Below are 27,579 nucleotides of genomic sequence, written 5' to 3' on the forward strand. Positions count from 1 at the left end.
AGTATAAGTGGAGACCTGTGATTGGAACCCAGACCATCTGAATTCAGAGTTGGCCTTTCGAGATGGCACAGAAGCCCAGGACGCTGGGAGCGCCACCTTGTGGAGAGCATTTCCATGGTCGTTTCCAAGCGTTGGCTGTCTTCTCTCTCTAGGCTGTCTACCCCCACAGCACAGCAACACTTTTTGTACTTTCTTTCTTTCTTTTTTTTTTTTTTTAAGATTTTATCTATTTATTTGACAGACAGAGATCACAAGTAGGCAGAGAGGGGGGAAGCAGGCTCCCCGCTGAGCAGAGAGCCCGATGTGGGACTCAATCCTAGGACCCTGGGATCATGACCTGAGCCAAAGGCAGAGGCTTAACCTATTGAGCCACCCAGGCACCCCATAACAACCCTTATTGATGCCAAGTTGCTGTTAAGGGTCTTTGCCTTCCTCACTCCCTCTGCCCCCCTTGCAGCATGCCAGGCCCGAGTCCTAGGGACCAAGGGAACCTTCCTGCCCTCCAGTGGCCTGTTTGGTTGGGTGGATGGGAATCAGTTGCCTAATGTTCCAGATGTGCTTGGGGTGGGCGGGTAGTTGTGGGAAGCCTGGTGTAGGACTCTGACCCCTGCTGCCTCCCCCCTACCCGACCCAGGCTGACCCCTGCCCACAGCAGGAAGGCCCTGCGGAATTCTCGCATCGTCAGTCAGAAGGATGACGTCCACGTGTGTATCATGTGTTTGCGTGCCATCATGAACTACCAGGTTGGTCAGAGGGCGTGAGGCACCAGGGTACCTGGGAGTTGGGTCTGTCCTCGCCTGGGGCTGCCTCAGCCGCCGAGGTTCAGGGACTCACTGTCCCGCCCCCCGACCCTGTTCCCCACTGGAGAGCCCTGGGGATGGGGGCTGTTGAGCTTCTTGAGGCTTGAGGGGAAGCCCAGATTTCTGTCCCCTCCTGGCCGGGCCCTCTGGACTGCACTGGACATGACTGGGGTCATGGACATGCCTCCGGCAGGGACCTAGTCACAGCCACCAGAGAAGGCTGAGCACAGCGAACTCAGGGACAGCCGCTCTGGGTGATTTTGTCTGGAGGAGTGATTGGTGCGGCCTGCCCTCCTTTACTTAGCAGGCCTTTGAGGACTCCCTGTTTCTGGGGTGCTGAATCCTGACACTGGCTTTTGAACAAAGTTATTTCAAAAGAGGGACCAGGCTTTGGCAGCCACAGAAAAGGCTATAAAGAACTTCCCAGGCCGGAAGGCAGTGAGACCAGAAGGCAGGAACCCTGCCAGTGCCTGAGGCTCTGGATGCGACAGTGCTGGCAGTCCTGGGGGTCTGCCTGGAGGAGCTGACCTTTCCTCTCTCCACAGTCTGGCTTCAGCCTCGTCATGACCCACCCGGCCTGTGTCAATGAGATTGCTCTGAGCCTCAACAACAAGAACCCCAGGTGAGGCCTGGGCCCCTCACCTTTCTCCACATCTAGAGTCTCCTGCCACTTGACCCCTTGCTTACTCTGCTCCCCAGTTCTCAGAACTACTGGCCAGGCTCATTCCAGCCCTACTTCCCATCAGCTGCCCTCACTGTCCTCCCCCAGTCTGGCCCACCCCCTCCCCTTACTGTGGGGCCCACTTTCAAGGGATAAACTGGCCCCCTTGTCCCCAGGACCAAGGCTCTGGTGTTGGAGCTGCTGGCGGCCGTGTGCCTGGTGCGAGGAGGGCATGACATCATCCTGGCGGCCTTTGACAACTTCAAGGAGGTACTGAGGCCCCCTGCCCCCAAAGGGTGCTTGCTCTCTGGGGCCCCTTGGAGGGTGGCTGGCAGTTGTGGCCTCTGCTGGGGGCAGCCGAGAGGGCTCGGTGGGCATTTGGGGAGCGCAGGGTGGGGATAAGCTGGAAGGGGGAAGCTTTCAAGGGCAGGTACCAGGTCACGTAGGGGCACTGCCTGGGGCGACAGGGACAACTATGGGGATCTGCTGAACCTCTGACTCTCAGCCTGGCCGGATCCAGACTGGACTTGGCCCATGCATCTCAGAGTTCCTTGAATACACCTCTGCGGACTCTGGTTAAGTAGATGCACGAGAATATGATGCATAAGGTGGGATTTGGTCATTCATGTCCTTAATAATATTTGTTGAGTGCCTACTATGTGTCAGGCACAGAGTGGGCCCTTGGGTTGCATCAGTGAGCAAAAGAAACAAAGAAGGCAGGGGAGGACAGATAATGAACAATACACTAAATGAGCAGATTACATAATATGTCTGAGAATGGCGGACACTCTGAGGAATAAGTCCAGGTTGCTGGAAGGGCAGGAAGAACGGGTCACAGGGTGGGGAGGGAGGCCTCGTGGAGATGGTGAAGTTTGAGCAAAGCTGTGAGGGAAGTGAGAGGCTTGGTGTGGTGGGGATCTCAAGTAAGAGCACACCAGGCCGACGGAACAGCAGGTGCAAAGGCCCTGAGGTGGGAAGGTGCCAGGACAGCAGTGTGGCCAGTGCAATATGTGAAGGGAGGGTTGGGGGGGAATGGAGAGGGAGGGGAGGTGGTGGCTGGAAATGGTTTGGGAGCTGTGTTGCTGGGGCCCTCGTGACAGCCATTTTCCCCATGCAGGTGTGTGGAGAGCAGCACCGCTTTGAAAAGCTGATGGAATATTTCCAGAAAGAGGACAGTAACATTGACTTCATGGTGAGCTCGGGAGGGTCTGGCTATCCTCGGTGTAAGGAGGAGCCAGGGGGCCCAGGTCTCCAGCTTCTGGACTCTGCTCCGGAGTGACTGGTGGGAGAGGGAAGCTGGAAGGAGAGGACCTGGAAAAGAAATGTGGGTAGGGGCAAAGCTGGGTTAGTGGAATGAGAAATGGGTAGAAGGAGAGACTTGGGAGTAAATGGGGAACAGAAGGCTCGGAGCACCCCCATCCGGAGGGTCACAGACCTGCTTGTGGGCCTGCTCCTCAGGTGGCCTGTATGCAGTTCATCAACATCGTGGTACACTCAGTGGAGAACATGAACTTCCGTGTCTTCCTGCAATATGAGTTCACCCACCTGGGCCTGGACTTGTACTTGGAGGTGAGCCCTGCATCCCTCCCTCCCCCAACTGGGATTTAACCACGAGGCAGCTGCGGAGTGTGGCTCTGGGCTCAGCGGCATGGGTGCTGAGGTTGGCAGATCTGGTTCAAATCCCGAGTCTGCCACTTCCAAGCCCATGTGACTCGGGACGGGTCTCTTCTCTGGGAGTCTCACTTTTCCCATCTGTACAAGGAGGGAATCATAAAGGTAACGATGACTCTAAATAGAAACGAGGTAGAACATTTTCTGCCACCTTCTAGCCATGCGGTCTGTGGAGCTGATATGTCAGGCACCGGAACAGGCTCTGGGTGGCCCTGGGCCTGTCTGGCTTTGGGAGGATCAGCCTCAGACAGGTTCTGCCTCAACAGCATAATGGGAAGCATGGAAATACTGGGCAGAAGTGGGAGCAGGCTCATGTCGGATGGACCCAGGGCCTAGAGGAGTTCCTTGCCCTGGAGAAGGTGGGCAGAGGGCCTTGGTGCTTCCTGGTCCAGCCTGAGCAGAGAAGCTGCAGGACCCCGATTCCTTCGGGAGGCCTTTGGGATTGGATTGGGATTTCGATTTTTCTAAAAGCCAAAAGGTGTAAAGCTATAGGGGAAGATTTAACCATATGAGGGGATATTATTCAGCCATGTAAGGGGATGAAGTTCTGATACACGCCATCGCATGGATGAACCTTGAAAGCATTAAGCTAAGTGAAAGCAGCCAGACACAAAAGCCTAAGTACTGGATGATTCCTTTATGTGAATGTCCAGAAGAGGCAGAAGGGTCTGCTGGCAGTCACCAACGGTGGGGGGTGGGGAGAGTAAGGACTGCCTGCTAACAGCAGGGTTTCTTCTGGGGGGATGAAAATGTTCTGGAATGAGACAGTGGTGATGATGGCACAACCCTGTGAATATATGAAAAACCGAAAAACTGAATTGCATGCTTTAAAATGCTGCATTTTATGGAATGTGAATTATATCTCAATAAGAAATTAAAAAAAAAAAAAGCCGGCTGGGGCTCAGGCCCTTTCCTCCAGGCTTCCGGGCTGATGTGGGGGAAGACCTCTCACCTCGGGCCTCACCCCGCTCTTTCTGTCTCGGGGACAGAGGCTGCGGCTTACAGAGAGCGACAAGCTGCAGGTGCAGATCCAAGCGTACTTGGACAATGTTTTTGATGTGGGTGCACTGCTGGAGGACACGGAGACCAAGAATGCTGTGCTGGAACACATGGAGGAGCTGCAGGAGCAGGTGGCCCTGGTGAGAGCTGCTCCTGAACTTGGCTTTGGTTTTAGGTGTGAGTAGGGGGTGGCTGGCTGTCTGGCCCCTGACTTTGACCCGAATCCAAATCTTGAATCCTGTGGTGTCTTTCTCAATGAGCCTTCGCTGGGTTCCTACCCTGCGGGACCTCTGATGTAGGCAGGTCCCCCATCTCTCCCTGCACTCAGGCACCCTGGCTTGGGTGGAACTAGGTGCCTGTCTGTGGTCCTAGCCCAGTTTCCTCTCCACCCACCTCCCTCCTCAGTGGTGCCTGGGTTCCTCCTCCCGAGAGAACGTCAGTGCCCTCAGGATCTTACCTACTTGGGTTCAAGTGCCAGGCTCGGCCCACCCGCCAGGCACCCGGTGCTAAGCACATCCGGAAGCCTCCCCCAGCCCTGCAGGCAGGCGTGCTTGCTGCCGCCCCCTCACCGGCGGTGCCAGTGCCCAGCGGCGGGTGGGAGCTCACCATGTGCTGTGCCACAGCTGACAGAGAAGCTTCGGGACGCGGAGAACGAATCCATGGCCAAGATTGCCGAGCTGGAAAAGCAGCTAAGCCAGGCTCGAAAGGAGTTGGAGACCCTGCGGGTGAGGCTGGGGGCAGAGGGGGCCGGGCCAGGGGCGGGCCAGCCTCCCAAGAACTCACCGGTTGGGGCTTCTAGGTTTGACACTTCCTCTCCCGGGGCAAGAGGGTGGGGGCTGTGTGCCAGGCCTGCTCGGAGGCACTGACCTCTCCCCGCCGGGGCTCACAGGAGCGCTTCAGCCAGGCGACCTCCATGGGCGCCTCCAGGCGTCCCCCTGAGCCTGAGAAAGTGACTACCTCCGTCCCGGCGCGGCCCTCCGCCCTAGAGCTGAAGGTGGAGGAGCTGGAGGAGAAGGGGTTAATCCGTATCGTGCGGGGGCCCGGGGATGCTGTCTCCATCGAGATCCTTCCGGTCGCTGTGGCAACTCCCAGCGGCAGTGATGGCCCGACTCCTCCGGGAGTGCCCACCCGCTCGCCTAGCCCAGGTAAGCAGGAGCTTCCGGCAAGATGGGGTCCGCGTTGGGGGGGAACCAGGGTCTGGAGGGGGAGCCTGGGGACATCTCCCGCCGGGAGCGTAGGAGAGGTAGGTTCAGGGTTGTGGGCGTGGCTCAGGTGGATGCGGGGATGGTAGACCTGGACCCAGGGCGCATGCGTAGGCAGGGGAGGCGGAGGCGAGACCACCTAGGCCCAGAATTTGATTCCGCTTCCCCCATACTCCCCCATTTTGGGTTCTCGGTTCTCTCCAGGCTCAGATCTCCCACTTGCGGCAGAGCCGGTTCCCGGAGGAGCACCCCCACCGCCACCTCCACCGCCACCTCCCCCACTTCCCAGCCTCCCCCACCAGCAGGAAGTCCCGCATTCGGCACCCCCACTGGTCTCACCCCTCCCTGGAGGCTCCGAGCCCCCACCCCCACCGCCGCTGCCGGGAGACTTGCCACCCCCACCCCCGCCGCCACCACTGCCTCCTGGCGCAGATGGACCAGTGCCTCCGCCACCTCCCCCGCCTCCAGGAGGTCCCTCTGGAGAGTCGGGTCCTGAGATGGCCTCAGGTGAGTGGACCACCAGGGGCTGGGGGAGATATGGAGGTGCCTAGACCTCAGTGTCCTCCACGACCTGCTGTATGGGGGGGCCTCCTATTGCCTTCTGCCTGTCCTGTCAGGTCATTCTGGACCCTCTGTCCCACCAGCCACCCCACCTCACCTCCCTGGTGCTCAACCACTCTCTCCCCGTCCCAGGAGTGAAGACCAAGAAACCCATACAGACCAAGTTCAGAATGCCACTCTTGAACTGGGTGGCACTGAAACCCAACCAGATCACGGGCACTGTGTTCACTGAGCTCAATGATGAGAAGGTGCTACAGGTAAGTGTGACCCTTCCTAGCTTCCAGTGTGGGCGCCAGGGGAGGAGGGGACTCGGCCTGGACTGTGCTTGGTCATCTCCAGCACCCCATTGTATAGAGGAGGGCGTGGAGGCCCAGGGATGGGGGTTAGTGCATCTGGTAGGCAGTGTGTCCTGACTCCCCTGAGGCTTTCCCTTCCTTCACTACAGAGGGCACATCTGGCTTCCAGTCTGGCCTCTTTCCTCCTTTAATTTAAAATTTTTAAGATTTTATTTATTTATTTGACAGAAAGAGATACAGTGAGAGAAGGAACACAAGCAGGGGGAGAGGGAAGAGGGAGAAGCAGGCTTCCCCACAAGCATGAAACCTGACGTGGGGCTGAATCCTAGGACCCTGGGATCATGGCCTGAGATGAAGGCAGATGCTTAATGGCTGAGGTGTCCCTCTCTTTTCTCCTTTTAAGCTTCTTTCCCATCACTCCCACAGGCAACCAGGGTTTGAACATTTTTTTTTTTTTTTAAGAGAGAGAGAGCAGGGTGGAGTGCAGGAGTGGGGCAGAGGGGGAGAGAGAGAGAGTTCCAAGCAGGCTCCAGGCTCAGTGAGGAGCTCAACATGGGGCTCAGTCTCACAGCGTGAGATCATGACCTGAGCCAAAATAAAGAGTCAGATGCTTAACCAACGGAGCCACCCGGGCACCTCTAGCCCTTCTAATTCTACTTTTAGTTTTCCAGAAGGGTTGTGTTCTCTTGCTTCCAGGCCATTGCTCATGCTGTTCCTTCTGCCTGGAATGCCCTTCCCTTTCCCCTTTTTACCCCTGGCCAGTTCAGCTCTTCCTTCAGCTATAAGGGCTTGGAGTGCGGGTCCCCAGGGTTGGGTGCTCTTCTTCCTCCTCGATGCTGTTTGTTCTCCCCCTGTCTCCCCCATCAAGGTCAAGCTGGGTTACTGGTTTGTTTCTCTGCTGGTGGTGTGGTCCGGGCTGGATGGCTGGTTCAGCCAGGAATGTAGCAGACCCCAGCTGGCCCAGCCTCACCTCCTCTCCCTGTGTCCTTAGGAGCTAGACATGAGTGACTTTGAGGAACAGTTCAAGACTAAGTCCCAAGGTCCCAGCCTAGACCTCAGTGCTCTCAAGGGTAAGGCAGCCCAGAAGGCCCCCAGCAAGGCCACCCTCATTGAGGCCAACCGGGCCAAGAACCTGGCGATCACCTTGCGCAAGGGCAACCTGGGGGCTGACCGCATCTGCCAGGCCATCGAGACGTGAGTACCTCTGCCCTGTGCTTGTGAGTAACCCAGCCCCTCTACTAGGCAGGGGCCATCAGGCTATCAGTAAGAGTCCTAGTTGTGGGGCAGAGCCCATCAAACTTCATGCTAACCCTGGTCAGGAAGTTGGGCTGGGAACCTTGTTCCTATTTTCAGGTAGAGAAAACTGAGTCCACTGGGCGCGGCAGACAGTTTGGTAGACAGTCCATAATGTGAGTCCACACCCGGACCGAGACATTCCCGTTTCCTCCCTGCCTCCTTGCCCAGCTGTGGGCATTCAGGCCCTGGCATTTATTGCTGGGCATCTGTCCCTACTGTATGATAGGGACCTGTGTTTTCCCAGCTCCCAACTGACCTAACTGCTACCTCTTGGTCCCTGAAGTTATTGGCAAATCGCAAGTACTGAAGTTCATTTATTCAGTCGAGAAAGTGTGTGTGTGGGGGGGTTAGTCCTGTCCTCAAGAACTGGTGGGTATAGAGCGATAACTACCCCATCTTCCACCAGGTATGACCTACAGGCCCTTGGCCTGGACTTCCTGGAGCTGCTGACCCGCTTTCTGCCCACGGAGTACGAGCGGAGCCTGATTGCCCGCTTTGAGCAGGAGCAGCGACCCATGGAGGAGCTGTCAGAGGAGGACCGCTTCATGCTACGCTTCAGCCGCATCCCACGCCTGCCGGAGCGCATGGCCACGCTCACCTTCCTGGGCAACTTTCCGGACACTGTCCAGCTGCTCATGCCGGTGTGGGCGGGGCAGGCAGAGCGGTGTGGGCGGGGCAGGGTGGTGTGGGCGGGGCAGGCAGAGCGGTGTGGGCGGGGCTGGCAGGGCATGTGTTCTGGGTGGATGGTGTGTTCTGGGTGGACGGGAGGCAGCTGGCAGCCTCCGCTCCCCGAGGGGGCGTTTAGGAGTACTTGAACTTCCCATGGCCTTGCCCCCGACCCTGCCCCAACTTATCTCGCCTCTCCCATTGCGCCCCCAGCAACTGAATGCAATAATCGCAGCCTCAATGTCCATCAAGTCCTCTGACAAGCTCCGCCAGATCCTGGAGGTGAGTGCCCAGCTCGAGGGCCTGGGAAGTGGGGCCCACCCATGACTCCTTGCCTCTTCCGGGTGCTGCGAGAGGGAGACCCCGGCCTTGCCCTGCAACAGTTATGTTCCCAATTCTCATGTAGAAAGAGCTAAGGCGGGGGTGGGGGGGGTGTCATGTCTACAGCAGCGTACCTTAGACTCCTCCTGAGGGCCAAGTCCTCTCTGGGGATCACTGTGTGATTAGCAGAGCACCCACAGCTGCTCAGTGGAGTCTAGCAAAGTCTCTGGGAGCCAGTAGAAATGGCTGTTAGATGGTGACACACTGAAGGGATGTGAGCAGCGCAGTTCCGGGTAGGAATAGCAGAGGACAAAATTGGGTATGCTGAGGGGCACCTGGCTGGCTCAGTCGGTTGAGTATTATGTGACATTTTTTAAAAAGTTTATTTATAATTATTTATTGAAGAAATTTCTACATTGAACGTGGAGCTCAAACTCATGTCTCCAAGGTCAAGAGGGACATACTCCTCCAACCGAACCAGCCAGGCACCCCAAGCATGTGACTCTTGATGTTGGGTTGTGGGTTTGAGCCCCACGTTGGGTGTAGAGATTACTTAAAAATCAGATCTGAAAAAATACTGGGTATGCCAGGCACATAGGACAGACAGGTGCACAGGCTAGTACGTGGGTCATGAGCCTGAGGGGTGCATGCACGAGTGCAGTGTGGGCTGAGCATGTGGGGCTGGCTTTTTGCCACGTCTTCTTGTGCAGTGTATACATGAGGGGGTTTCCTCAGCCCCGGCGCCCTGCTGAACATCCCCCTTTCCCCCCCCCTCCAGATTGTCCTGGCCTTTGGCAACTATATGAACAGCAGCAAGCGTGGGGCAGCCTATGGCTTCCGGCTCCAAAGTCTGGATGTGGTGAGGGGCACGAGGAGGGGTTCCCTGGCCTGGGGGATGGGGATGGGGAGCAGCTGGTGGCCTGTGGCTGACGACAGGCCTGCACGCAGCTGCTGGAGATGAAGTCGACTGACCGCAAGCAGACACTGCTGCACTACCTGGTGAAGGTCATTGCCGAGAAGTACCCACAGCTCACGGGCTTCCACAGCGACCTGCACTTCTTGGACAAGGCGGGCTCAGGTATGGGTGCCGGTCCCCCCTCCTCGGGTGGGGAGAGGGGCTCAGCCCCGGGGACTGATGGGGGTTTGAGGAGGAGTGAGGGGCCCACAGGGTGTCACTGGCCACCTCTCTGATTCCCTACTTCTGTGCTGCCCCATTCCCCACCCAGTGTCCTTGGACAGCGTCCTGGGGGATGTGCGCTCCCTGCAGCGAGGCCTGGAGTTGACCCAGCGAGAGTTTGTGCGGCAGGACGACTGCACAGTGCTCAAGGAATTCCTGAGGGCCAACTCGCCCACCATGGACAAGCTGCTGGCAGACAGCAAGACCGCTCAGGTGGGCCAGGGCTGGCCGGGCCCTGGAGGTGGGGAGGCGGGGGAAGAAGGCCTGGGTCAGGGCCTCAGTGGGGAGAGGTGGCAGGGGGCCTGGGGGAGCAGAGATGAAGCGGCCAGTGTCTTAAAGGCACCCGGAGCTCCTAGGGGTCGGTGCCGGCGGGCCTGACGGGCTGTGCCCACAGGAGGCCTACGAGTCCGTGGTGGAGTACTTCGGAGAGAACCCCAAGACCACGTCCCCCTCCATGTTCTTCTCCCTCTTTAGCCGCTTCATCAAGGCCTACAAGGTATGTGTGTCTGGTGGGCAGGCTGGGACCCCTGTGGGGCCTTCTGGCCTCTCCACCTGGCCCGCGTGAAGGGTGGGCCATGCTTCTGTCCGGGGGCGGGATAAGACTCCCCTCACGGAGACCTACCTCGGCCCCTCAGAAAGCCGAGCAGGAGGTGGAACAGTGGAAGAAGGAAGCAGTAGCCCAGGAGGCAGGCGCTGACGCCCCCAGCAAAGAGGAAGCCCCAGCACCGAAGGTAGGCAGCTGCGCCTGAGCTCGGCGCTTTGCAGGGATACCCATCCCAAAGACCCAGGCCTCTTCCGTACCCTCATTTCTGGGAACAGACCCTGCCCCAGCAGCCTGAGACAGGAATGGCTTCCTTCTGCTCCAGCCTGCTGTGGGGGACCAGGCCAGCAGATAGTCTAGGGTTTGGTGGCCTGGGGAGAGGGGATTCTGGAGCTGCAGCTATACACCTTGCATGACCACCCCCACTCCCTCATCACCACCCAAGGCCCGGCGGCAGCAGATGGACCTCATCTCTGAGCTGAAGCGGAAGCAGCAGAAGGAGCCACTCATCTACGAGAGTGACCGCGATGGGGCCATTGAAGACATCATCACAGGTGAGGCTTTGGCTGGGCCTGTTCTATCCTGTCTGTCCTTCTAATGCTGTTCTCCCCCCAACCCTACCCTAGGGGTCTGGCTGCCTCACTGTTCTTGCTACTTTTCCTATCTTTGTTCCTTTCTCTCCTCCCTCCTCCCTCCCAACCCTCAGTGCTCAAGACGGTGCCCTTCACGGCCCGCACCGGCAAGCGGACGTCCAGGCTCCTCTGTGAGGCCAGCCTGGGAGAAGAGATCCCTCTCTAGCCCCCAGGTACCTGGGTAGCCTGGCCTCTGAGCCCAGAAGCTGCCCACAACCCTGGGGGCCCTCGGGGGACTGGGTCATGCTGCCCTCCCTGGGGCCACACGTGGCTGGGGTGTGTTTGAGCGGGGTTTGGTAAACATGAACAGGTCCCTTCCCACGTGCACACAGCCGGGGTCCCTACAAGGGTGAGGCCTGTGGCCTGGAGTTAGGGTCCTGACCCCGGGGCAGACTTTGGAAGGGTGAGTGTCTCTCTTCTTGCCTGCCAGATCTGCGGAACCAGCCCTACATCCGCTCAGACACAGGCCGCAGAAGCGCTCGCCGGCGCCCCCCAGGACCCCCCCTGCAGGTCACCTCGGATCTCTCGCTGTAACTGCTGTTTCTGCACAAGGACTCAGTGGGGAATGGGGGATGGCAAGCAGGGGGGCCCAAGGAAGGTGGTCCTCAGCTCGGCTGGGCCGGGCAGCCCCCTCTGCCGCTGCTGCCATTCTCCGCGATGGTCCCACCTCAAGTGGTCGGGTGCAGGGGCATGGGGGGGACAGCATCGCCAGCCCCTCCCCCAAATGCTGCTTGCAGCACCCCTCTCTCCCTAATAGCCATACTTAGCCTCAGCCGGAGCCTGGCCTGTAACTTATAAAGTGCAACCTCGCGCTCTATCCCCAGCTCCGGAAACTCTCCATGGACCTTATTTTTATACAAGATTAATAAAGATGTTTGCAAAAGATCTGCGTCCGCTCTGTGCCCGCCCCACCACACGCAGGCTGTTCTGCTCCGCAAATGCTTTACTTTTTCATAGCAGGTTTCTGCAAACAGGCTGGCGAAGGGGAATAGGGCTGCTTCTGCACTAGAGTTGGGGGGGAGGGAGTCATCTTCGAGGGTCGCAGATAGTCTAGTGGCTGGCCCATGAACTCTGTGGGAGGGCAGAGGGGTTGTGGGGAGGATCAAGCCAGCTGCTCCCCTTCTGAGACTCCAGATTAGCCCCACCTCAGTCCTCCTGTCTACGCCCTGTGCCCTGTCTCCGCCTCCTATCTGGGTACCCTGCCCCTTTTTCTGAGACTTGGTCCCAGCCTTGGTCAAGCCCCTGCATGATCCCAGGTCACTTCCCTGGCCTCTTCCCGGTTTCCCGGAGTTGGCTCGCACGCGGTACCTGCCCCTCCCCTGTCTGCCCTGTCCCCCCCACCCCTGCTCTCACCTGGGCTGAGCGACCTCTGGGTGGGCACGAGCTTGTGGCGGCTGGAGTGGCAGGACTTGGGAAGTCGGACTTTGGGGCGTGGGGCTCGGTGCCACATCCCGTCTTCCGGGGGTGTCCACATGGCCAAGTTAGGTATCTGAGAGTAGGGGCTGTGCACACCTGGCCCGAGGAAGCCGAGGAAGCCGGTGGGAGGAAAAGGAGAGGCTTATTCCTGACAGCAGGTCCCCGAGGGAGAGTAGACCCTCCCCCACCCCGGCGGGTCCCCGCCCGGCCCAGGGCGCACCCGCTTTGTGCAGTCTGTGCAGGGAGCGCTCCAGCTCTGTGCTGGAGAGGCCACTGAGACGCGCGGCCTGGCAGAAGAAGGTGAGGCCCATGTGAGGGCGCCCAGCGCTGCTGCGCCCTCGGGACCAGCCCTTCCAGCCGGGGTTCAGCTGCAGAGCCCGCTGCTTCTTGGTGTAGTAGCTTGAGGGGACAAGTGGGGGGCAGCCTCATTAAATTCCGCCTCCCTCAGTCTTCTCCATCTCACAGGTGGAGAAACCACCTCAGGACAGGAGGCCACAGGAAACTGACCCGGCATTCAGGGCTCCCGTCTCCCTCAGGGGACCCCTGCAGGGGGCAGCAAGTGCTCCCCCATCCTGGGTCCTGAAGCTGGGGACATGGGCCTACCTCATCACTTCCTGCACCACCCTGTGAGGCAGGAAGCCCTGGTTCATCAGCTTGAACAGCATCTCTAAGAACAGGGTTTGCAGGCCCTGGGGGTCCCAGAACTGGCTGTTCCTCACCTGGCCTGGGGGCAGAGATCGGGGTTGGGGGGGGGAGCATGTGAGGAGGAGCTTCCCCCCGGTCCAGACCCTTCCCACCCCAACCAGCCTAGCCCCTCACCCAAGCACTGAGCCAGGCGGTAGCTGTCAGTGAGGACACCCAGGAAGTCTTTGAAGCTTACGGTTCCATCACCTGGGAAGAGAGAGAGAGGAAGGGGCGCTGGTGGTGCCTTCCCCACTGCCGCAGAAGACTCACTCTGCATGTGCTTTAGGGGTATGTCTGCAGCTCCTTCCAGACACTAGAGAATCCAGTCCCACCTCCAGGCAAATGTCAACCCAGGTGGAATGGGGGAGAAATAGCCCTGGCCCTGGAGGATCCCCCAGTCACGAGGATTAACACAGCAGAAAGGTTTAGGGCTATGGGATAGGTGTGTTCATCTTGGAAGAGGGAACTCTAAAACAGGACGGGGCTGGGGATTCTATGGCAAAGGAGACCTTGTCCAGGGCTAGAAGGGAGGGAGGACCAAAGGCCAGGGACGGGGAGCGCCCACCATCCAAGTCTGCCTGCTGCAGGGCCTTGCACATCTCCTGTGGGCTCAGCTGGATGCCCACATTGCGCAGGGTGGCTTTCATGCTGCGCATGTCCACAGAGCCTGTCGGGCCGGAGCTGAACAGTTTGAAGATCTCCTGGAACGCTGCGGGCGAGGAGGGAGGCAGGCAGCAAGGGGTCAGCACGCAGGGGCCGGGACGTCCGCCCACTCCAGCTCACAACGGGACTAACGACTTGGGTCATTCCCACCGCGGGGGCATGAGAACATCTAAAAACAGCAGTGGCTGCTGTGTTGGCCCTTGTCAAGTCCCCATTAAAGTCTCAGGTCCAAGACTCATGTCTGGACATTGAACATTTAGGTCAAGGTCACACCACCAGTAGACTGGGCAGTGCTGGGCTTCGGACTCCGGCTCTGGGGCTCAGTGCTCCGAGGCTCACGGAGCCCGGCCGGCACCTGGCAGGGAGCAGGAGCTGAAGATCACTGGTGGTGGGTGAAATGACTGCTTCAAGGTGCCCCCACCAGCGGTACGGTGGCTTTGGGGCCCCCAAAGTAGACCCCACAGCTCCAGACTCTGGGGGGGAGCAGGGAACTCAGATTATTTTTCCCCACACTCTCTCCCAATTTCCTTCCGCCCTCTTTCATCTTCCCTTTGTGCAGTCCATCCACCCATCACACACACACACACACACACACACACACACACACACACATCAGTGAGCCCTGGAATTGTAAAGATTAGCCAGTTAGACTGGCATTGAGGGACAGTTACGTGATCACCAACTTCTCACAACCACCCCGGTCTCTGGGGAGCACCCCCCTCTTCTCCTCCGCTCCCAGCCCCTGGGGCCTCACCTGCCAGCAGCCGGGCTGTCAGGGGCAGCAGGCTCTCCTCTGCAGAGCTGATTCAGGAGGAAGAGGGTGGAGAGGGCTTTGCACCTGCTGCAGAAAGATGCCGGGGCCTGGCAGGCCTTACCCCAAACCCCACACCTTGGACCTGGTCTCTGGTCCCTGCCCTTACCGCTGAGACCCAGAGCCTGACCGCACCAAGCTGGCAGCTGCAAGGCGCTTGAACTGCCTGGGCCTTTGGGAGGACTGCCCGGCCCCTACGCCTTTGATGGATACTGGCTCCCTTGGGCTCAGCGGGGGAGCGGGCTGCTGAGGCCTCCCCTTCTGTGTCCTGCAGCCCTGCTCCCCTCCTGGGTCCTGTGTGGGCAGTCTTCGAGGCTGCTGTGGGGACCTTGGAGGCAGAAGAAGACAGGGGTAAGGGGCTGGCCTGCCTGAGTGCTCAGACTAGGAGGGGAAGAGGAGGGCCCTGGGACCAGGCGTGTGGCGGCTCAGGCTCAGCTCGACCTTCTCCCAGGATCCCCACACCAGCCTGTACCCACAGGGGGATTCTGCGGACAGTAGCTTGTCCCAGCAGACCCTTTGCCAGCCCGGTTACCTGTACGTTCCCTGTGCCAGTGTAGGGGATCTCTTGGTCTTCTGCCTTCGGCTGCCTGAAAGGCAGAGTCGCAGACTCGAGGCTGGTCCAGTGCCCCGGGCCCGCAGCCCCTAGGTTTGTTTTAGCAGTTGTTGGCAGCGGGACACTCTGTCCCTCGCCACAGGCCCGATTCTTCTGGCAGGGGGTGGGGACCTGCTGCCTTACACTTGAGTTTCTGCTTCCCTTAAGGCATCTGAATTGGCGACTGCACTCCAGGTGCTAACACAGGCTGGCAGAGGCCCAGGGAGAAGCAGGCCTTAGAGTCTGGAAGTGAGGGCATGGGAAGGAGCGGTACAGCCGGCTGTGGCCCGCTCCCACCTTACCCCAGGTCTCCTGGCGGGGAAGGGTCTCCTCTTCCAAACCATGCACATTTACAAACCACAGTTCACAAAATACTCCAAGATGATGCTTCCAACAGCCCAGCCGCTCCCCAGATACTCACCTCCGTAGCTCCTCCTCCTTCCTCTTTCCAGTCTCCGCCCCCCCCACGCGCCCCCCCACCCCATTGGCCCTGGCCCATTCCCAGCTGTTCATCCCTTCCTAATCCCACCCTCCTAGGGCCTGGGCGGGCGGGCTTCTAAGGATCAGCAAGGCTGGGTTTTCAGCTGGAGCCTTAGTGCTGGTGGGTCGGAGGCTGACAGGGCCCAAGGGAGGCTCTCCCTTCCCCTTCTTCCCTTTTCACACCCGCGTCCCTCCCCCCATTCTGAATTCCCTTCCCCCCCTTTGCTGCCAGCTCTCTCCCGCATGGCCTGTCCTCCCTCAGCGTGGGAAGGCTTGTGCATGCGTGTGCATGTTTAGGACACGTGTCTGGCGCACAGGCGAGTGTGTTGAGGTGTGCTTGTGCACACGGCCGGTGTGGAACTGTCTTGTGAGTGAATGTGTGTCTGTGCGTGCCCTCGTGGTGTGGTGCGCGAGTCAGCGGAGGGTAGGTGTGTACGTGTGTAAGTGTGTCTGGGTTGCACCGGGAAGTACACCATTACATTCAGGCTCGCCCCTACATTTTGAGATACTTGTAGCTCAAGGCTGTGTGGCCCCTGGAGGGGCCGTCCTTTGGCTTCTCTCTTGCCCTCCTTTGAGGCCCTGGGCACTGTCCATTCCCCATACCAGGCCCTTGCTGTGGACAGAAGTGGGAAGAATTCCTTTCAGACTTGCCTCCTCACCTGGCCAGCCCAGCCCCCAGAGGCCCTCTCCAAAGATGATCTCAACATGTCCCTGGCTTCAGGCCAAGAGGAAGACCCACTTCACGACCTAACATACCGGAAGACTTGGGGAGCCTCGGGGCCTCAGTGGGTTAAGCCTCTGTCTTCGGCTCATGGTCTCAGGGCTCTGGGATTGAGCCCAGCATTGGGCTCTCTGCTCAGCAGGGAACCTGCTTCCTCTCTCTCTCTCTCTGCCTGCCTCTCTGCCTACTTGTGATCTCTGTCTGTCAAATAAATAAAGAAAACCTTTTTTTTTTTTAAAAAAGAAAAGATGAGCACCTGGGTGGCTCAGTGGCTTAAAGCCTCTGCTTTTGGCTCAGGTCATTATCCCAGGGTCCTGGGATCGAGCCCCGCATCGGGCTCTCTGCTCAGCAGGGAGCCTGTGTCCCCCTTTCTCTCTGCCTGCTTCTCTGCCTACTTGTGATTTCTGTCTGTCAAATAAATAAATAAAATCTTAAAAGAAAAGAAAAGAAAAGAAAAGACACCTGAAGCCTCAGACAGGGTCATGAGTCTCTGTCACTGGCTGAGAGTTCTGGAAAGGAGTGAGGAGGGGCCAAATAGGACTGGCAGAGCCCTCAGGGACAGGGTGGGCAGGTGGGCTGGGGCAGCTAAAAAATAGGGGTGGGTTGAAACAAATACTACAGGAAACTAATACAACTAGAATTTAAATAAAGTCTTGAAAGAAAAAAAACCCATGGAGGGCGGCATCCCTAAGAAATCAAGATCAGGACGCCGCAGCCACGTGAGCTCACTAGTCCGGGAGCATTTGCACAAAAAGTCTGAGCCGAGGGCCAGCACTGGAGGCTTTTACTGGTTTTGTCTAGTCATTTCACTGGGGAAGTGGGGGACGACACCTTAAAATGGATTTTCAGCAATAATGGACTCCCTTTCCTGGTTCCCGGCACCGAGCTGCAACGCAAAAGAGAGAGTGTCACTTGGGCCCCAGTGGCAGGGGCGGGGAGGGGGCTGAACCCAGACGCCTCGAGGGTGGGGGGGTAAGAGAGCCGCTTCCTGCGGCACACGGTTGGGCAGCTGGCCCTCTGTTGTGTCCATTCATCACCAGGAAGCCAGGGGTGCTGGAGAGCACTGTTCCCCTCATATTCTGCTCCAAGGAGGCATCCTGGGCCCTGGGCCATTGAGTCCTCAGCGGGGCAGATGCTAGCCTGAGCATGGCACATGAAGGTGAGGCCACCTGCCTTCTGGGGGACCGAGCTTCCTAATGCTAAAATGGCCCTTCCCAGGGCCGAACCCAGGTCCTTGCCTGGGCCCAGAAGTGCTCACCCTCCATGGTCCCCGGGCGTCCTCCAGCCCTGGCCTTGGCTCTGCCCCTCAATCCACCGGAACCTTGTTTCCAGCGGCCTTTATGAGGTCACTCAGTTTGAGACATCACAGCCCACCCCGTCCCCGTCCCGTCCCCAGCCCCTCGTTCCATTTCCCCACCCCTACCCAGCTGCGTGAGGAGTGGGCCCACCCACACATCCCAGCATGCCCCCTTTGCGGGAAGCTGGGGGCCAGACTCACTTACCCCTTCACGGCTCCTTTAGGAGGAGGGGACCTGGCCGGCTGCTGGAGAAGCTGCACTTCTCCTTTTATGGTGGCCCTCTTGATCCCCGGCTTGCTGAAATCCAGGTAAGGGCGGAAGATGTTCTTGTCTTCCTGTTTCCAAGCTTTCTGTGACTCCTCAGTTTCCAGAGATTTCTCCATCAAGTCCTTAGTGAGATTTTCCTTCTCTGGCTGGTCCATCACCAGCTGGGGGGTGGGATCTGTAGAAGGTGCCTCGGCCTTCTGAGGCAGAGCTTTGATCATGTGCTCCAAGTTGGGCAAGTCCATTTTGCTGGAGGAGGCCACGGCCAAGGAAGAGGCAAAGTTGACCAGATCGGCCAGGTCGATGCCTGGTGAGGGACTGGAGGAGGGCGGTGGGGGGTTTGATAGCTGCTGGGAGTCAGCGGTGGGCGGCGCTGGCTGGGCACTGGGATTTTCGATTTGCTTTATGCGGCACACACAGGCATCCTCGAGGTCAGACTCCTGGTCCTGGCAGCTAGTGGTCTTACCTATGTTATTGCTGATCGCCCGTCGCAGGCTGCGTTCTGAGGCCTGGATGTGTTTGTCTGCCCAGAAGAGATGGTTAGAGGTCTGCACGCGGATAGAGCGATGGTTGGTGGACACCTGGTCCTCCTCTGGCAAACTCAGGTAGCTAGAACGAGACCTCACACTCCAGAGGCTGGTGTACCGCGGCGTGTGGGGCTGGAGGGACTCTGTCCTAGACTCCGGCTGCTCAGGGTCCCTGGGCTCAGGCTCTGGCTCCGGCTCTGGCTCCAGTTCCAGCTCCGGATCTGGCTCCGGTTCCAGTTCCGGCTCCGGCTCTGGCTCCGGTTCCGGCTCCGGCTCCGGCTCCAGTTCCAGTTCCGGCTCTGACTCCGACTCCGGCTCCGGCTCCGGCTCGAGCCCAGTCTCCAGCTCTAGTTCCCGCTCTAGTTCCTGCTCTAGTTCGTGCTCTATGTCCAGGTCCACTTTGTGAGTGCGCTCCAGTTCCAGCAATTCTTTCTCCAGCTGAAAAGTTTCAAGTGAAGCTGAAGAGGGCCCTGGCCCTGAGGTCCTTCTGGAACAAAGTCTCTGTACCCCTCTCCTGAGCCTTCCTCCCCTCCTGGTCCCTCTTGCAGAGACTCACCTGGGGCAGGGAGACAGTGTGGGGCACTGGCGAGGGTAGGTGGGAACAAGGGCGCCAGCATGGCCTGGTGCAGGCTCCCGGGATTGGCAAGGGTTTCGAGAAGACGGGCCTTAAGGAGTCCAGCCCCTTACCTACCACCTCCCCCCGAAGAGGCACTCCTGCCCACGGTTACCTCCATCTCCTCTTTCTCTTCGAATGGCTGCTGTTGGTTTAGGTCACTGTTATGACAGAAGGGGGCAGAATGAATGACAGGCTTCTGGAGGGTGGGTGGGGTTATTTTAGGGGGGAATGGAGGTCTCTGGGGCCCTCAAGATTCCCTCCCCTGTGCAGAGGCTGGCAAGAGCCCCCGCAGCGCATGCACTCCCTTCATGGTCCCTACATCTACCAAGAATTCTGGAGCAACACTCTCTATCTTTAGTGAGTTTGGGAGGTGCCTGGAGAGCCCCTACCCCAAAGAGGGATCCAGTCAGCAGGAGGTGAGGCCCAGGATTCTTCCTTCTGATCAAGTATTCCCATGAGCCAGTGAGTTCCTGGGAGGACTGGTGCCCAGAAGGCGGCTCCCAACAGAGGGAGAAGCCCAGGGCGACGCCCTCCTCCTGAGCTGCCCAACCCCAGCCTGGCAAATCTCAAAGGCAGGGGTGTGTGTGGAGGCTCCCCTCAGCTCTTGCTGGCCATGTGCTGCTAGCGCAGCCCTTCCCCTCAGTGCTAACCCTCTCCTTCCTCAGGCTTCGGGTCCCCCCTCACCTCCGGCCACTCTACTCAGAGCAAGGCAACCAGAAGGGATCAGTTCCCATCCATGTCCCCGAGTGTACCCCACCACCCCTCAGTCCTATTAACGTCAGAGGCTGGACACAGAAGCAGAAGGGGGGGTGGTAGGACTCCCCTCCCCCCAACACTGCCCTTGAAGAGATATTGGAAGGAAGCAAGATGGAGGGAGATCTTGGATTGGGGGTGGTGGTATATGAAACTAGGCAGTGGTGGCAGGGGGTAAGGGTTGGTGGTTCTGGAGGGTGGGGGACTGGCTCTCACTGCGTCTCCACAATGTCCACTGACTCCTTGCCACAGCAGGGGAATCCACTGGCACCTGGCAGGGAGAAGGAGGTGAGGGCCGGGGAACTGCAGGGGGAGACGTTCCTAGGGCATTCTGGAACCCTGGGCAGCTGGTACTGCTCCAGTTACCCACTCCCTCCCTCCCGGTCCTGCATCTCAGCCCATTCACCACCGCCTCTCCCATCCTGCCCCTTGCTCCCTCCTCTCTCCAGCATCACCAGCCCCGCCCTCCACATCTGCTCCCCTCCGCAGGCGCTAGAATTGGCCTTTCCTTTCCCTCTCCCCAATCCATCACCCTTCTCCCCGAGGACGGATGCTAACAGGTTTCACTGCTGTTTCTTGAGGGCTGCTAGCCCAGGCAACGGGTTGGGCACATTCTGTGCTTTATCTCATCGATTCAACACAAAAAATGACAAGAAGTTCATTTACCCAAGGTCCCTCAACCGAGGGTTGCCAACACCAGGAGCTCGATGCAGATTTGACCCGAAGAAAAACTCTTCACTCCCCTGCCCCACGTGCTACCTTATGAGGCGTCTGTAACTGGGTGGGGACCCCTAAGAACCTGGTCCTTGGTCCCCTCTCCTCTCTCTTCTCTGGCCAGGCTTCAGATCTGACACTCCCCCTAATCCTGGCCCCTCCTGCCCTGAAGTCCTTCCTCTCCTCCAGGCTTCTCATCCTGTGGTCACCCACCCGGGGAATTTTCGCCCCAAGCATTTGATCTGTGGGGATGCTGACTGCAGTGTTCCTATCACTCTCTGAAGAAGAGGTTGAGCATAGCCTTGGGGAAGGTTTCTGCACCCCAGTCGCCTCCCTGGAGCTTGTATCTTTTACTGAAGATGCTTCTTTTTCATCATCTGGGGCCGGGGGGTGGGGCACCGGGCTGTCCCATGCTCCCATGCTCCCCAGGGTGGTAGATGGGAGTCGATGGTGGATTGGTCATGGCAGTGGGAAAGCCGGATCCTCCCGACCTGGAGTGTGGCAGGAAATGATGGCCTTGGCTCTGGCTGAGAAGAATCGCTCCCAGGATTATATCCAGAGGATCAGTGTGCCCTGGCCTCCTCCTAGAGATGTAGAGGCTGTTTGTGTCCGGGATTTACGACATCCATGTTCCTCCTGGGCCTGGGCCTCTTGGATCAGCCACATGGCCGGGCTAGGAGCGTACTACCACGGTCAGGCTCCTAAGAGCTAGCTCAGTGGTCTCTGGACCCTTCCACCAACTTGACTGCCATGTTCCATTGGCTTCCTTCATGTCTCTCTTCATTTCTAGCTCCATCTGCCCCCAGGGCTGCTTTTCTCCAGGCCTCTCGCCTCAGTGCCTTCCTTTGCTCGTTTGCAAATGTTCCCTCGACAATCGAATCGACACCCGTTGCCTAAACCCTTCCATGAACAGAACGGGGTGTGGATAGGAAGAGAAAATATTAGATGTGAGCCTCATCGTGGCACTGGAGGGGTGGAAGCAAAAGTCTGAGGTTGACTCAGCTTGGGACCTCTGTGCCCAACTTGGGAATGTTCTGTCAGGGACTCAGGTGACAGTCTATAGCATGTGAAACGATTTGTTTCCAACCGCTGGATGCTAGTGTATAGAAATGTATATCCTGTAACCATCCTAAAATCCTATCGGTGCTAGTTTTTTGTTTTGGTTTAGTGTTGTAGATCCCATAAGGTTCTCTACAAAAACAATAATGTGTGTGACTCAGGCGCCTGGCTCAATCAGTTGCTAGAGCACGTGACTGTTGATCTCAGGGTTGTGGGTCCAAGCCCCGTGTTGGGTGTAGAGATTACTTAAAAATAAAGTATGTGTGTGACTCAAGAGACAGTTTTACTTCTTCCTTTCCAAATTGGATGTCTCTTATTTCCTTATTCTGCTTTAGTGTACTGAGAACAGTGTTCAGTACAATGTTGAACTGAATTGAGAGTGGATGTGTTGCTTTGTTCCTAATATTAGGGAAGAAGCATTCAGTATTTCACCACTAAATATGATGTTAGCTGTAGTTTTCCCTCAAAGATGCCCTTTATTACGTTGAGGGTAGTTCTCTTCTATTCCTAGTTCACTTAGTTTTTACAGATTTCTTTTTTGGAGAGAAAGAGAGAGCGCATGTATGCCAACAAGGCAGGGGAGAGCTAGAGGAAGGAGAGAATCCTAAGAAGACTCCATGTTCAGTGCGGAACCCAACATGGCGCTCGATCCCAAGACCCTGAGATCAAGACCTGACCTGAAATTGAGTTGGACACTTAATCAACTGAGCTACCCTGGGGCCCTTTAGTTCACTTAGTTTTTAGTTAGGAAGAGATGTTAGGTTTTGTCTGATGCTTTTTCTGCATTTATTGAGATGACTATACATTTTTTCTTTTATATTCTTTTATTTTTCTTTTGTTTTTTAGTATCTCTTCACCCATTGTGGGGCTCGAGCTCATGACCTTCAGAGGAAGGGTCGTATGCTCTCCCAACTGAGCCAGGCAGGTGCTCTTGTTTTTCTTTTATGTCTTTTATGTCTTTTATATGATATATATAATATGCTATAACACAAACAATGTTATATATTATTCTGTTAACAATTCTCTTATATTCTGTTTATGGTGAAATAGATTAATTTTTGAATGTTAAAATCAATCTTACATCCCTGAGATAAATTTCATCTGGTCATAATGTATTATCATTTTATACATTATTGAATTTGATTTGCTAACTATTTTTTTTAAAGACTTTATTTATTTGGGGTGTCTGGGTGACTCAGTTGGTTAAATGACTGCCCTCGGCTCAGGCCATGATCCTGGAGTCCCAGGATGGAGTCCCGTATCGGGGGTCCCTGCTCAGTGGGGAGCCTGCTTCTCCCTCTGACCTTTCTCCTCTCATGCTCTCTCTCTCTCAAATAAATAAAATCTTTAAAAAGATTTTATTTATTTGACAGAGGGAGAGATAACAAGAGCTGGAACACAAGCAGAGGGAATGGGAGAGGGAGAAGCAGGCTTCCCACAGAGCAGGAAGCCTGATGTGGGGTTCGATCCCAGGAACCTGGGATCATGACCTGGGCTTAAGGCAGACGCTTAACAACTGAGCCACCTGGGTGCCCCTGATTTGTTAACTTTTTTTGAAAGAAATCTCACATGAGGTTCATGAAGTATATTGGTGCATATTCTTCTTACATTGTCTTCATCAGGTTTTGATACCAGAATAATGTTGGTTTCATAGAATGAGTTGGGAAGTATTCTCTCTTCAGTTTTCTGAAAGAGTTTGCATAAAATTGATATAATTTCTTCCTTATGTTTGGCAGAATTCACAGGTGAAGCTTGTGAACCTGGGCCTGGAGTTTCCTTATCCATGTCATCTAAGTTGGCGAATTTATTGGCATAAGGTGTTTATAGTATTCTTTGTTATCCTTTTCATATCTGTAGATTCTGTAATGATGCCTCCTTTTTCATTTCTCATATTGGTAATTCCTGTCTTCTTTCTTTTTGTCCTGTTCAGTTTGGCTAGAGATTTGTCAATTTTGTTGATCTTCTTGAACCAGACAGAGATATGTCTGTTTCTTGCCTGATCATCATAAAGTGACATCTGCCAGGGAATAAGTCCTGCAGTTACAGGTTCCAAATCAGTTTTTTTTTTTTAAAGATTTTATTTATTTGACAGTAGGCAGATAAGTAGGCAGAAGTGGGGAGGGGGAAGCAGGCTCCCTGCTGAGCAGAGAGCCCGATGCGGGGTTCAATCCCAGGACCCTGAGATCATGACCTGAGCCGAAGGCAAAGGCCGAACCCACTGAGCCACCTTGGCGACCCCCAAATCAGCTTTTTATGATTTCACTCTTAAATATGAACAGCTAAGCATGACCACACATTTGAGGAAACTGCGCACATGCAATTGACAGACCAAGAGAAAAGATAACTATAACACCAGAGGTTATTTAGGAAACAGAAAGGAGCTTTAAATATACTCTAAAATCTTGAGATTCTGAGATGTAGATATTCAGCAATAGGTATTACATCCAAAAAGCAAGAGTAGGATGCTCTTAAAAAAATTAAGAAAAGAAAGAACTTTTGGCAAAAAGACTTGGAAAATATAGCAGAAAATTTTCTCAGGAAGTAGAACCAAAATATCAAGACAATGTGAGAGAAAATGATCAAGAGGCAGTCAGTTCTGAGTTATAGAAAGGGGATCTAGAAAGAATAGAGAACATGGAAAAGGAAAGAAAAATTTTCATGAGCTGAATGATATGTCATTGGCTTAAGAGGGTTCACCGAAAGCACTGCACGATAGATGTCAAAAGATCCTTCTGTCAAAGTTCATTGCCCCAGGAACAAAGAATTCTTAAATGTTTCTAAAGTGGAAAAACCAGTCACCTACGAGGAGAGGGGGGTCAATTACACTGGCAGCAATGTTAGCAACAATGGCTATCTTTAAAATTCTGAGGAAAAATTTTTTAACCTATAGGTTTATATCCAGCCAAACTAACATTTCAGACATGGAGGGACTCAGGAAATTTACTTCCTCTTTTTTAAAGGAAGTTATTTGAGGATGTGCTAAAACAAAATAAAGGTATAAAACAAGAGAGCCAGGAAGGAAATAGGGGTCCACCCCAGGAAATCAACTAAGTTCTGGGATTTTAACTGTATAGAGGCAAGATAACGAAGGGTTCTGGACAGTAGATTTCTGAATCAAAACCTGACAGAACAATTGATTAGATGGAGAGGGTGGAGAAAACTAAGACTATGATAAAACCAAAGAACATAAGGAAAAGGCAATGAGAAACTCCAGGAAAAACAAAAAGCTGTATGAGAAAGAGAAGGTAACTGTGGTACCTTTCCCGGTTCTTCTGTGAACAGTAGTTAGGAGTCACAATAATGTTAAGTCCAGTTTTCAACTTTCAGAATCAACAGATAAATATCAATTGGAAGATATATTTGTGGCTTTAGGACAATGTAAATGTTACCAACCTTGAAATTTAAAAAAATAAAAATACAAAAAAAAAATACAGGTTAGCATCCTTGGGAGGCGGGAGGGAGTAGAGCTGAAGGGAAGTGTCAAGGGCACTAAAAACTTTATCTTACTATGTGTGGTATGAAAAGATATTATCTAAAGTGATGAAAAATAAAGACGTGAGTATATTAAACTTACAAAGGCACCAGCAGATCTAAAAATGATGTTGGGAGAATGGAGGAGGATGGCTCCATTAGAGCAGGAAGGTGATAATGTCTAAAACTGATAAACCAAGAAAGAGTCCATGAGCTTGCAGAAAGATAAGAAGGTAATTAGGCAGAAAATGGTTCTAATGAAACAATTGTGACTGCTCTGAGGAGTGAGATTGGGAGTGTGTTATAGGGGATACTTGCTTTTCATCACTGAATATCAAGCTTTTCAGGCTCTTTAATCATATGCATCTATTTCTTTGATAAAATTAAATATTGAGGGCGCCTGAGTGGCTCAGTTGGTTGAGCAACTGCCTTCGGCTCAGGTCATGGTCCCAGAGTCCTGGGATCGAGTCCCACATCGGGCTCCCAGCTCCATGGGGAGTCTGCTTCTCCCTCTGACCTCCCCTCTCATGCTCTCTCTCACTCTGTCTCTCTCTCTCTCAAAATAAATAAATAAAAATCTTAAAAAAATTAAATATTGGGGTGCCTGGGTGGCTCAGTGTGTTAAGCCTCTGCCTTCCGATCAGGTCATGATCTCAGGGTCATGGGATCGAGTCCCACATTGGGCTCTCTGCTCGGCAGGGAGCCTGCTTCCTCCTCTCTCTCTCTGCCTGCCTCTCTGCCTACTTGTGATCTCTCTCTGTCAAATAAATAAATAAATAAAATCTTTTTAAAAAATTAGATATTGAACCCCTAAGGGCCAGACACTGTGCTAGGGCACACACACAGTTTGTGCCCTCTTGGGACTTCCAAGCCTGTAGCTGGGACCATAGAAGATCCTCCAGTCTCTATTTCTTATTCTTTTTAAGATTTTTAAAAAAGATTTTATTTATTTATTTGACAGAGAGAGAGAAAGAGAGACATCACAAGTAGGCAGAGAGGCAGGCAGAGAGAGAAGAGGAAGCAGGCTCCCTGCTGAGCAGAGAGCCCGATGTGGGACTCGATCCCAGGACCCTGAGATCATGACCAGGCTCTCCGGTTGTTGGTTCTTGGCACAATTTAAATGCTGGCCCATGTCCTCCTGGGTGAGAAGGTCCCGAGAAGAAAACCCCCACTTCAGTGGAAATCTAAGGGGCAAACAACTTTGCTCAATGTTACAGATCAGATTGTAAGGGACGAAGGAGAATCTCAGTATTTGTGGAAGCCAACTGCTTCCTTCTGCAAAGGCTCCAATCAACCAAGAACAAGTGAACGTGATTTTGGGGTTATCAGCCGTTTGGGACAATTTGTGAGTCGTTTCCTGGGCATAATGCCATGATTCTTTCCGTGTGCCGAGAACCCCTACAAGAGTGGGCTGAATCTGCAGCCTTTACTCCAAAGCATACTCCGTGTGCAGGGCACAAGCCTGTGCACCGCGCAGGGCCAAGGCTGGCCGCGGAAGTCTGGGGACGAGGCCATGGACGTCTGGGGTCGACCTACCTTCCCCGCACCCCGGGAGCGGGGGGTGGGGCCCCGGGCAGATTCCCCACCCCGCCCCCCTACTTTCACTATCCCCGCCCCGCCCGCCCCCGCTCCTCGGGGCACGCGCCAGCCCGCTCCCACCTGTCACCCCCATGCTGATCGAGGCTCTGTCGGGAGGCGGGGAGCGGGCTGGTGGCTGCTGCCCCTCCGCCTCCAGTGCGCTCTTTGGTTGGGGGCTGTGGGGGGCGCTGGAGAGGCTGCGGGCGCCTGCGCCTGTGATGTCGCCGCCTCTGTGACGTCCCTGCCCCCTACCCCAAGGACGGAGAGGTAAAAAAAAAACAAAAACAAAAACAAAAACCAAACCCGCTCAGGATTCGGGGCGTGTGGGCGGGGCAGCCGCTGTGGGGTGTCCTGAGCAGGCTGAGCCACCGGAAGCGCACTTTCCAGACGTTGGGCTGCTCTGCTCTTCCGCCCCGCAGGCCCAGAGGGAGCGGGAGCCGCCACCGGTAAGCTTCGATGGCCTTAGCACCTGCCCCTTCCTGGGGGGCAGGACCCCTCCAGGAAGCCGCTGAACCTCGAACCTGCAGCCTGCACCCCAAGGTCTGCATGTGCCCACGTGCACACAGCTACCAGAGCAAGGCTTCAGGGGGTGTGGAGCCAGACGTGACACGCGCTCCCCACTCCCCCCCCAAGTAGCTTCCATCCTCAGAAGGGCGCCTGTCCTGGAAAGTCATCTCTGCTAGCTTGGGGGTGGGAGTCTCAGCTGGCTCCCAGTTCTGCTCCTTGGAAGCCAGGCCTCAGGGACAGGAGAGGATGGGGCCGTATTCATTCCAGGCTCCTGGTACACCCCCACCTCTCCACGGCCGGCCATTGCCCGGCTCTTGGCGCCCTGTCCTCCTCAGCCTGGCAGTGTTTGGCCTGGGACTTCCCTGCTGCCACTGGATGGGATATCTTGCCTAACTGGTCTGAATCGATAGGCCAAAAGTGGGATTGGAAGCGCCCACTGGGAAGGGTGGAGGGAAAAGTGACCTCATTCAAGGGTTGTAAACAGTCCTTGCCCAAAACAAATGGCAGAAGTGAGAAGATGCCACCCAGAAGGCAAAGGGAGGCAGCTGTTAGGATCTGAGGTTCTGAAAGCAGGAAGGCGAGAGTGGGGAACAGCCATGGCC

General features: G+C 55.6%; 3 protein-coding genes across 9 annotated transcripts in view; 1 reads left to right on the plus strand and 2 right to left on the minus strand.

The window, feature by feature from the left end:
* FMNL1 (formin like 1) overlaps positions 1-11,708 on the plus strand; it is a 24,598-nt gene extending 12,890 nt beyond the window's left edge. For 4 of the 7 annotated variants that reach the window (XM_032320821.1, XM_032320824.1, XM_032320825.1 and 1 more), the window contains 20 exons: positions 635-743; positions 1,346-1,422; positions 1,638-1,731; positions 2,579-2,653; positions 2,920-3,030; positions 4,122-4,271; positions 4,755-4,856; positions 5,021-5,276; positions 5,538-5,840; positions 6,027-6,151; positions 7,182-7,384; positions 7,893-8,127; positions 8,366-8,434; positions 9,252-9,332; positions 9,422-9,551; positions 9,700-9,863; positions 10,045-10,146; positions 10,286-10,381; positions 10,637-10,745; positions 11,254-11,708. In XM_032320821.1, the coding sequence (XP_032176712.1) occupies positions 635-743; positions 1,346-1,422; positions 1,638-1,731; positions 2,579-2,653; positions 2,920-3,030; positions 4,122-4,271; positions 4,755-4,856; positions 5,021-5,276; positions 5,538-5,840; positions 6,027-6,151; positions 7,182-7,384; positions 7,893-8,127; positions 8,366-8,434; positions 9,252-9,332; positions 9,422-9,551; positions 9,700-9,863; positions 10,045-10,146; positions 10,286-10,381; positions 10,637-10,745; positions 11,254-11,357 (2,695 nt within the window). In that variant the 3' untranslated portion in view covers positions 11,358-11,708. Of the gene's footprint in view, positions 1-634; positions 744-1,345; positions 1,423-1,637; positions 1,732-2,578; positions 2,654-2,919; positions 3,031-4,121; positions 4,272-4,754; positions 4,857-5,020; positions 5,277-5,537; positions 5,841-6,026; positions 6,152-7,181; positions 7,385-7,892; positions 8,128-8,365; positions 8,435-9,251; positions 9,333-9,421; positions 9,552-9,699; positions 9,864-10,044; positions 10,147-10,285; positions 10,382-10,636; positions 10,746-10,897; positions 10,997-11,253 lie in introns of all 7 variants that reach the window. The other 3 variants (XM_032320822.1, XM_032320827.1, XM_032320828.1) reach the window with 1 other exon arrangement.
* LOC116577520 (spermatogenesis-associated protein 21-like) lies at positions 11,686-17,644 on the minus strand. Its single transcript, XM_032320841.1, is given in 12 exon segments — positions 11,686-11,740; positions 11,742-11,767; positions 11,770-11,894; positions 12,177-12,335; positions 12,460-12,638; positions 12,843-12,963; positions 13,059-13,130; positions 13,489-13,632; positions 14,341-14,387; positions 14,507-14,725; positions 14,930-14,984; positions 17,449-17,644. Coding segments are annotated over 12 exon segments (1,209 nt in total). The 5' UTR covers positions 17,456-17,644.
* Positions 16,958-27,499, minus strand: SPATA32 (spermatogenesis associated 32). The gene is made up of 5 exons (XM_032320840.1): positions 26,552-27,499; positions 19,865-19,919; positions 19,008-19,053; positions 17,693-18,717; positions 16,958-17,076 (listed from the first exon to the last, which is right to left on the minus strand). Exons 1-5 carry the CDS (start codon positions 26,562-26,564, stop codon positions 16,992-16,994), a joined length of 1,224 nt encoding a protein of 407 aa, XP_032176731.1. The 5' UTR covers positions 26,565-27,499; the 3' UTR covers positions 16,958-16,991.
* Positions 27,500-27,579: the final 80 nt, after the last annotated feature.

This window comes from Mustela erminea, chromosome 18 (assembly GCF_009829155.1).
Source record: "Mustela erminea isolate mMusErm1 chromosome 18, mMusErm1.Pri, whole genome shotgun sequence".
In the NCBI taxonomy this organism is placed as follows: domain Eukaryota; kingdom Metazoa; phylum Chordata; class Mammalia; order Carnivora; family Mustelidae; genus Mustela; species Mustela erminea.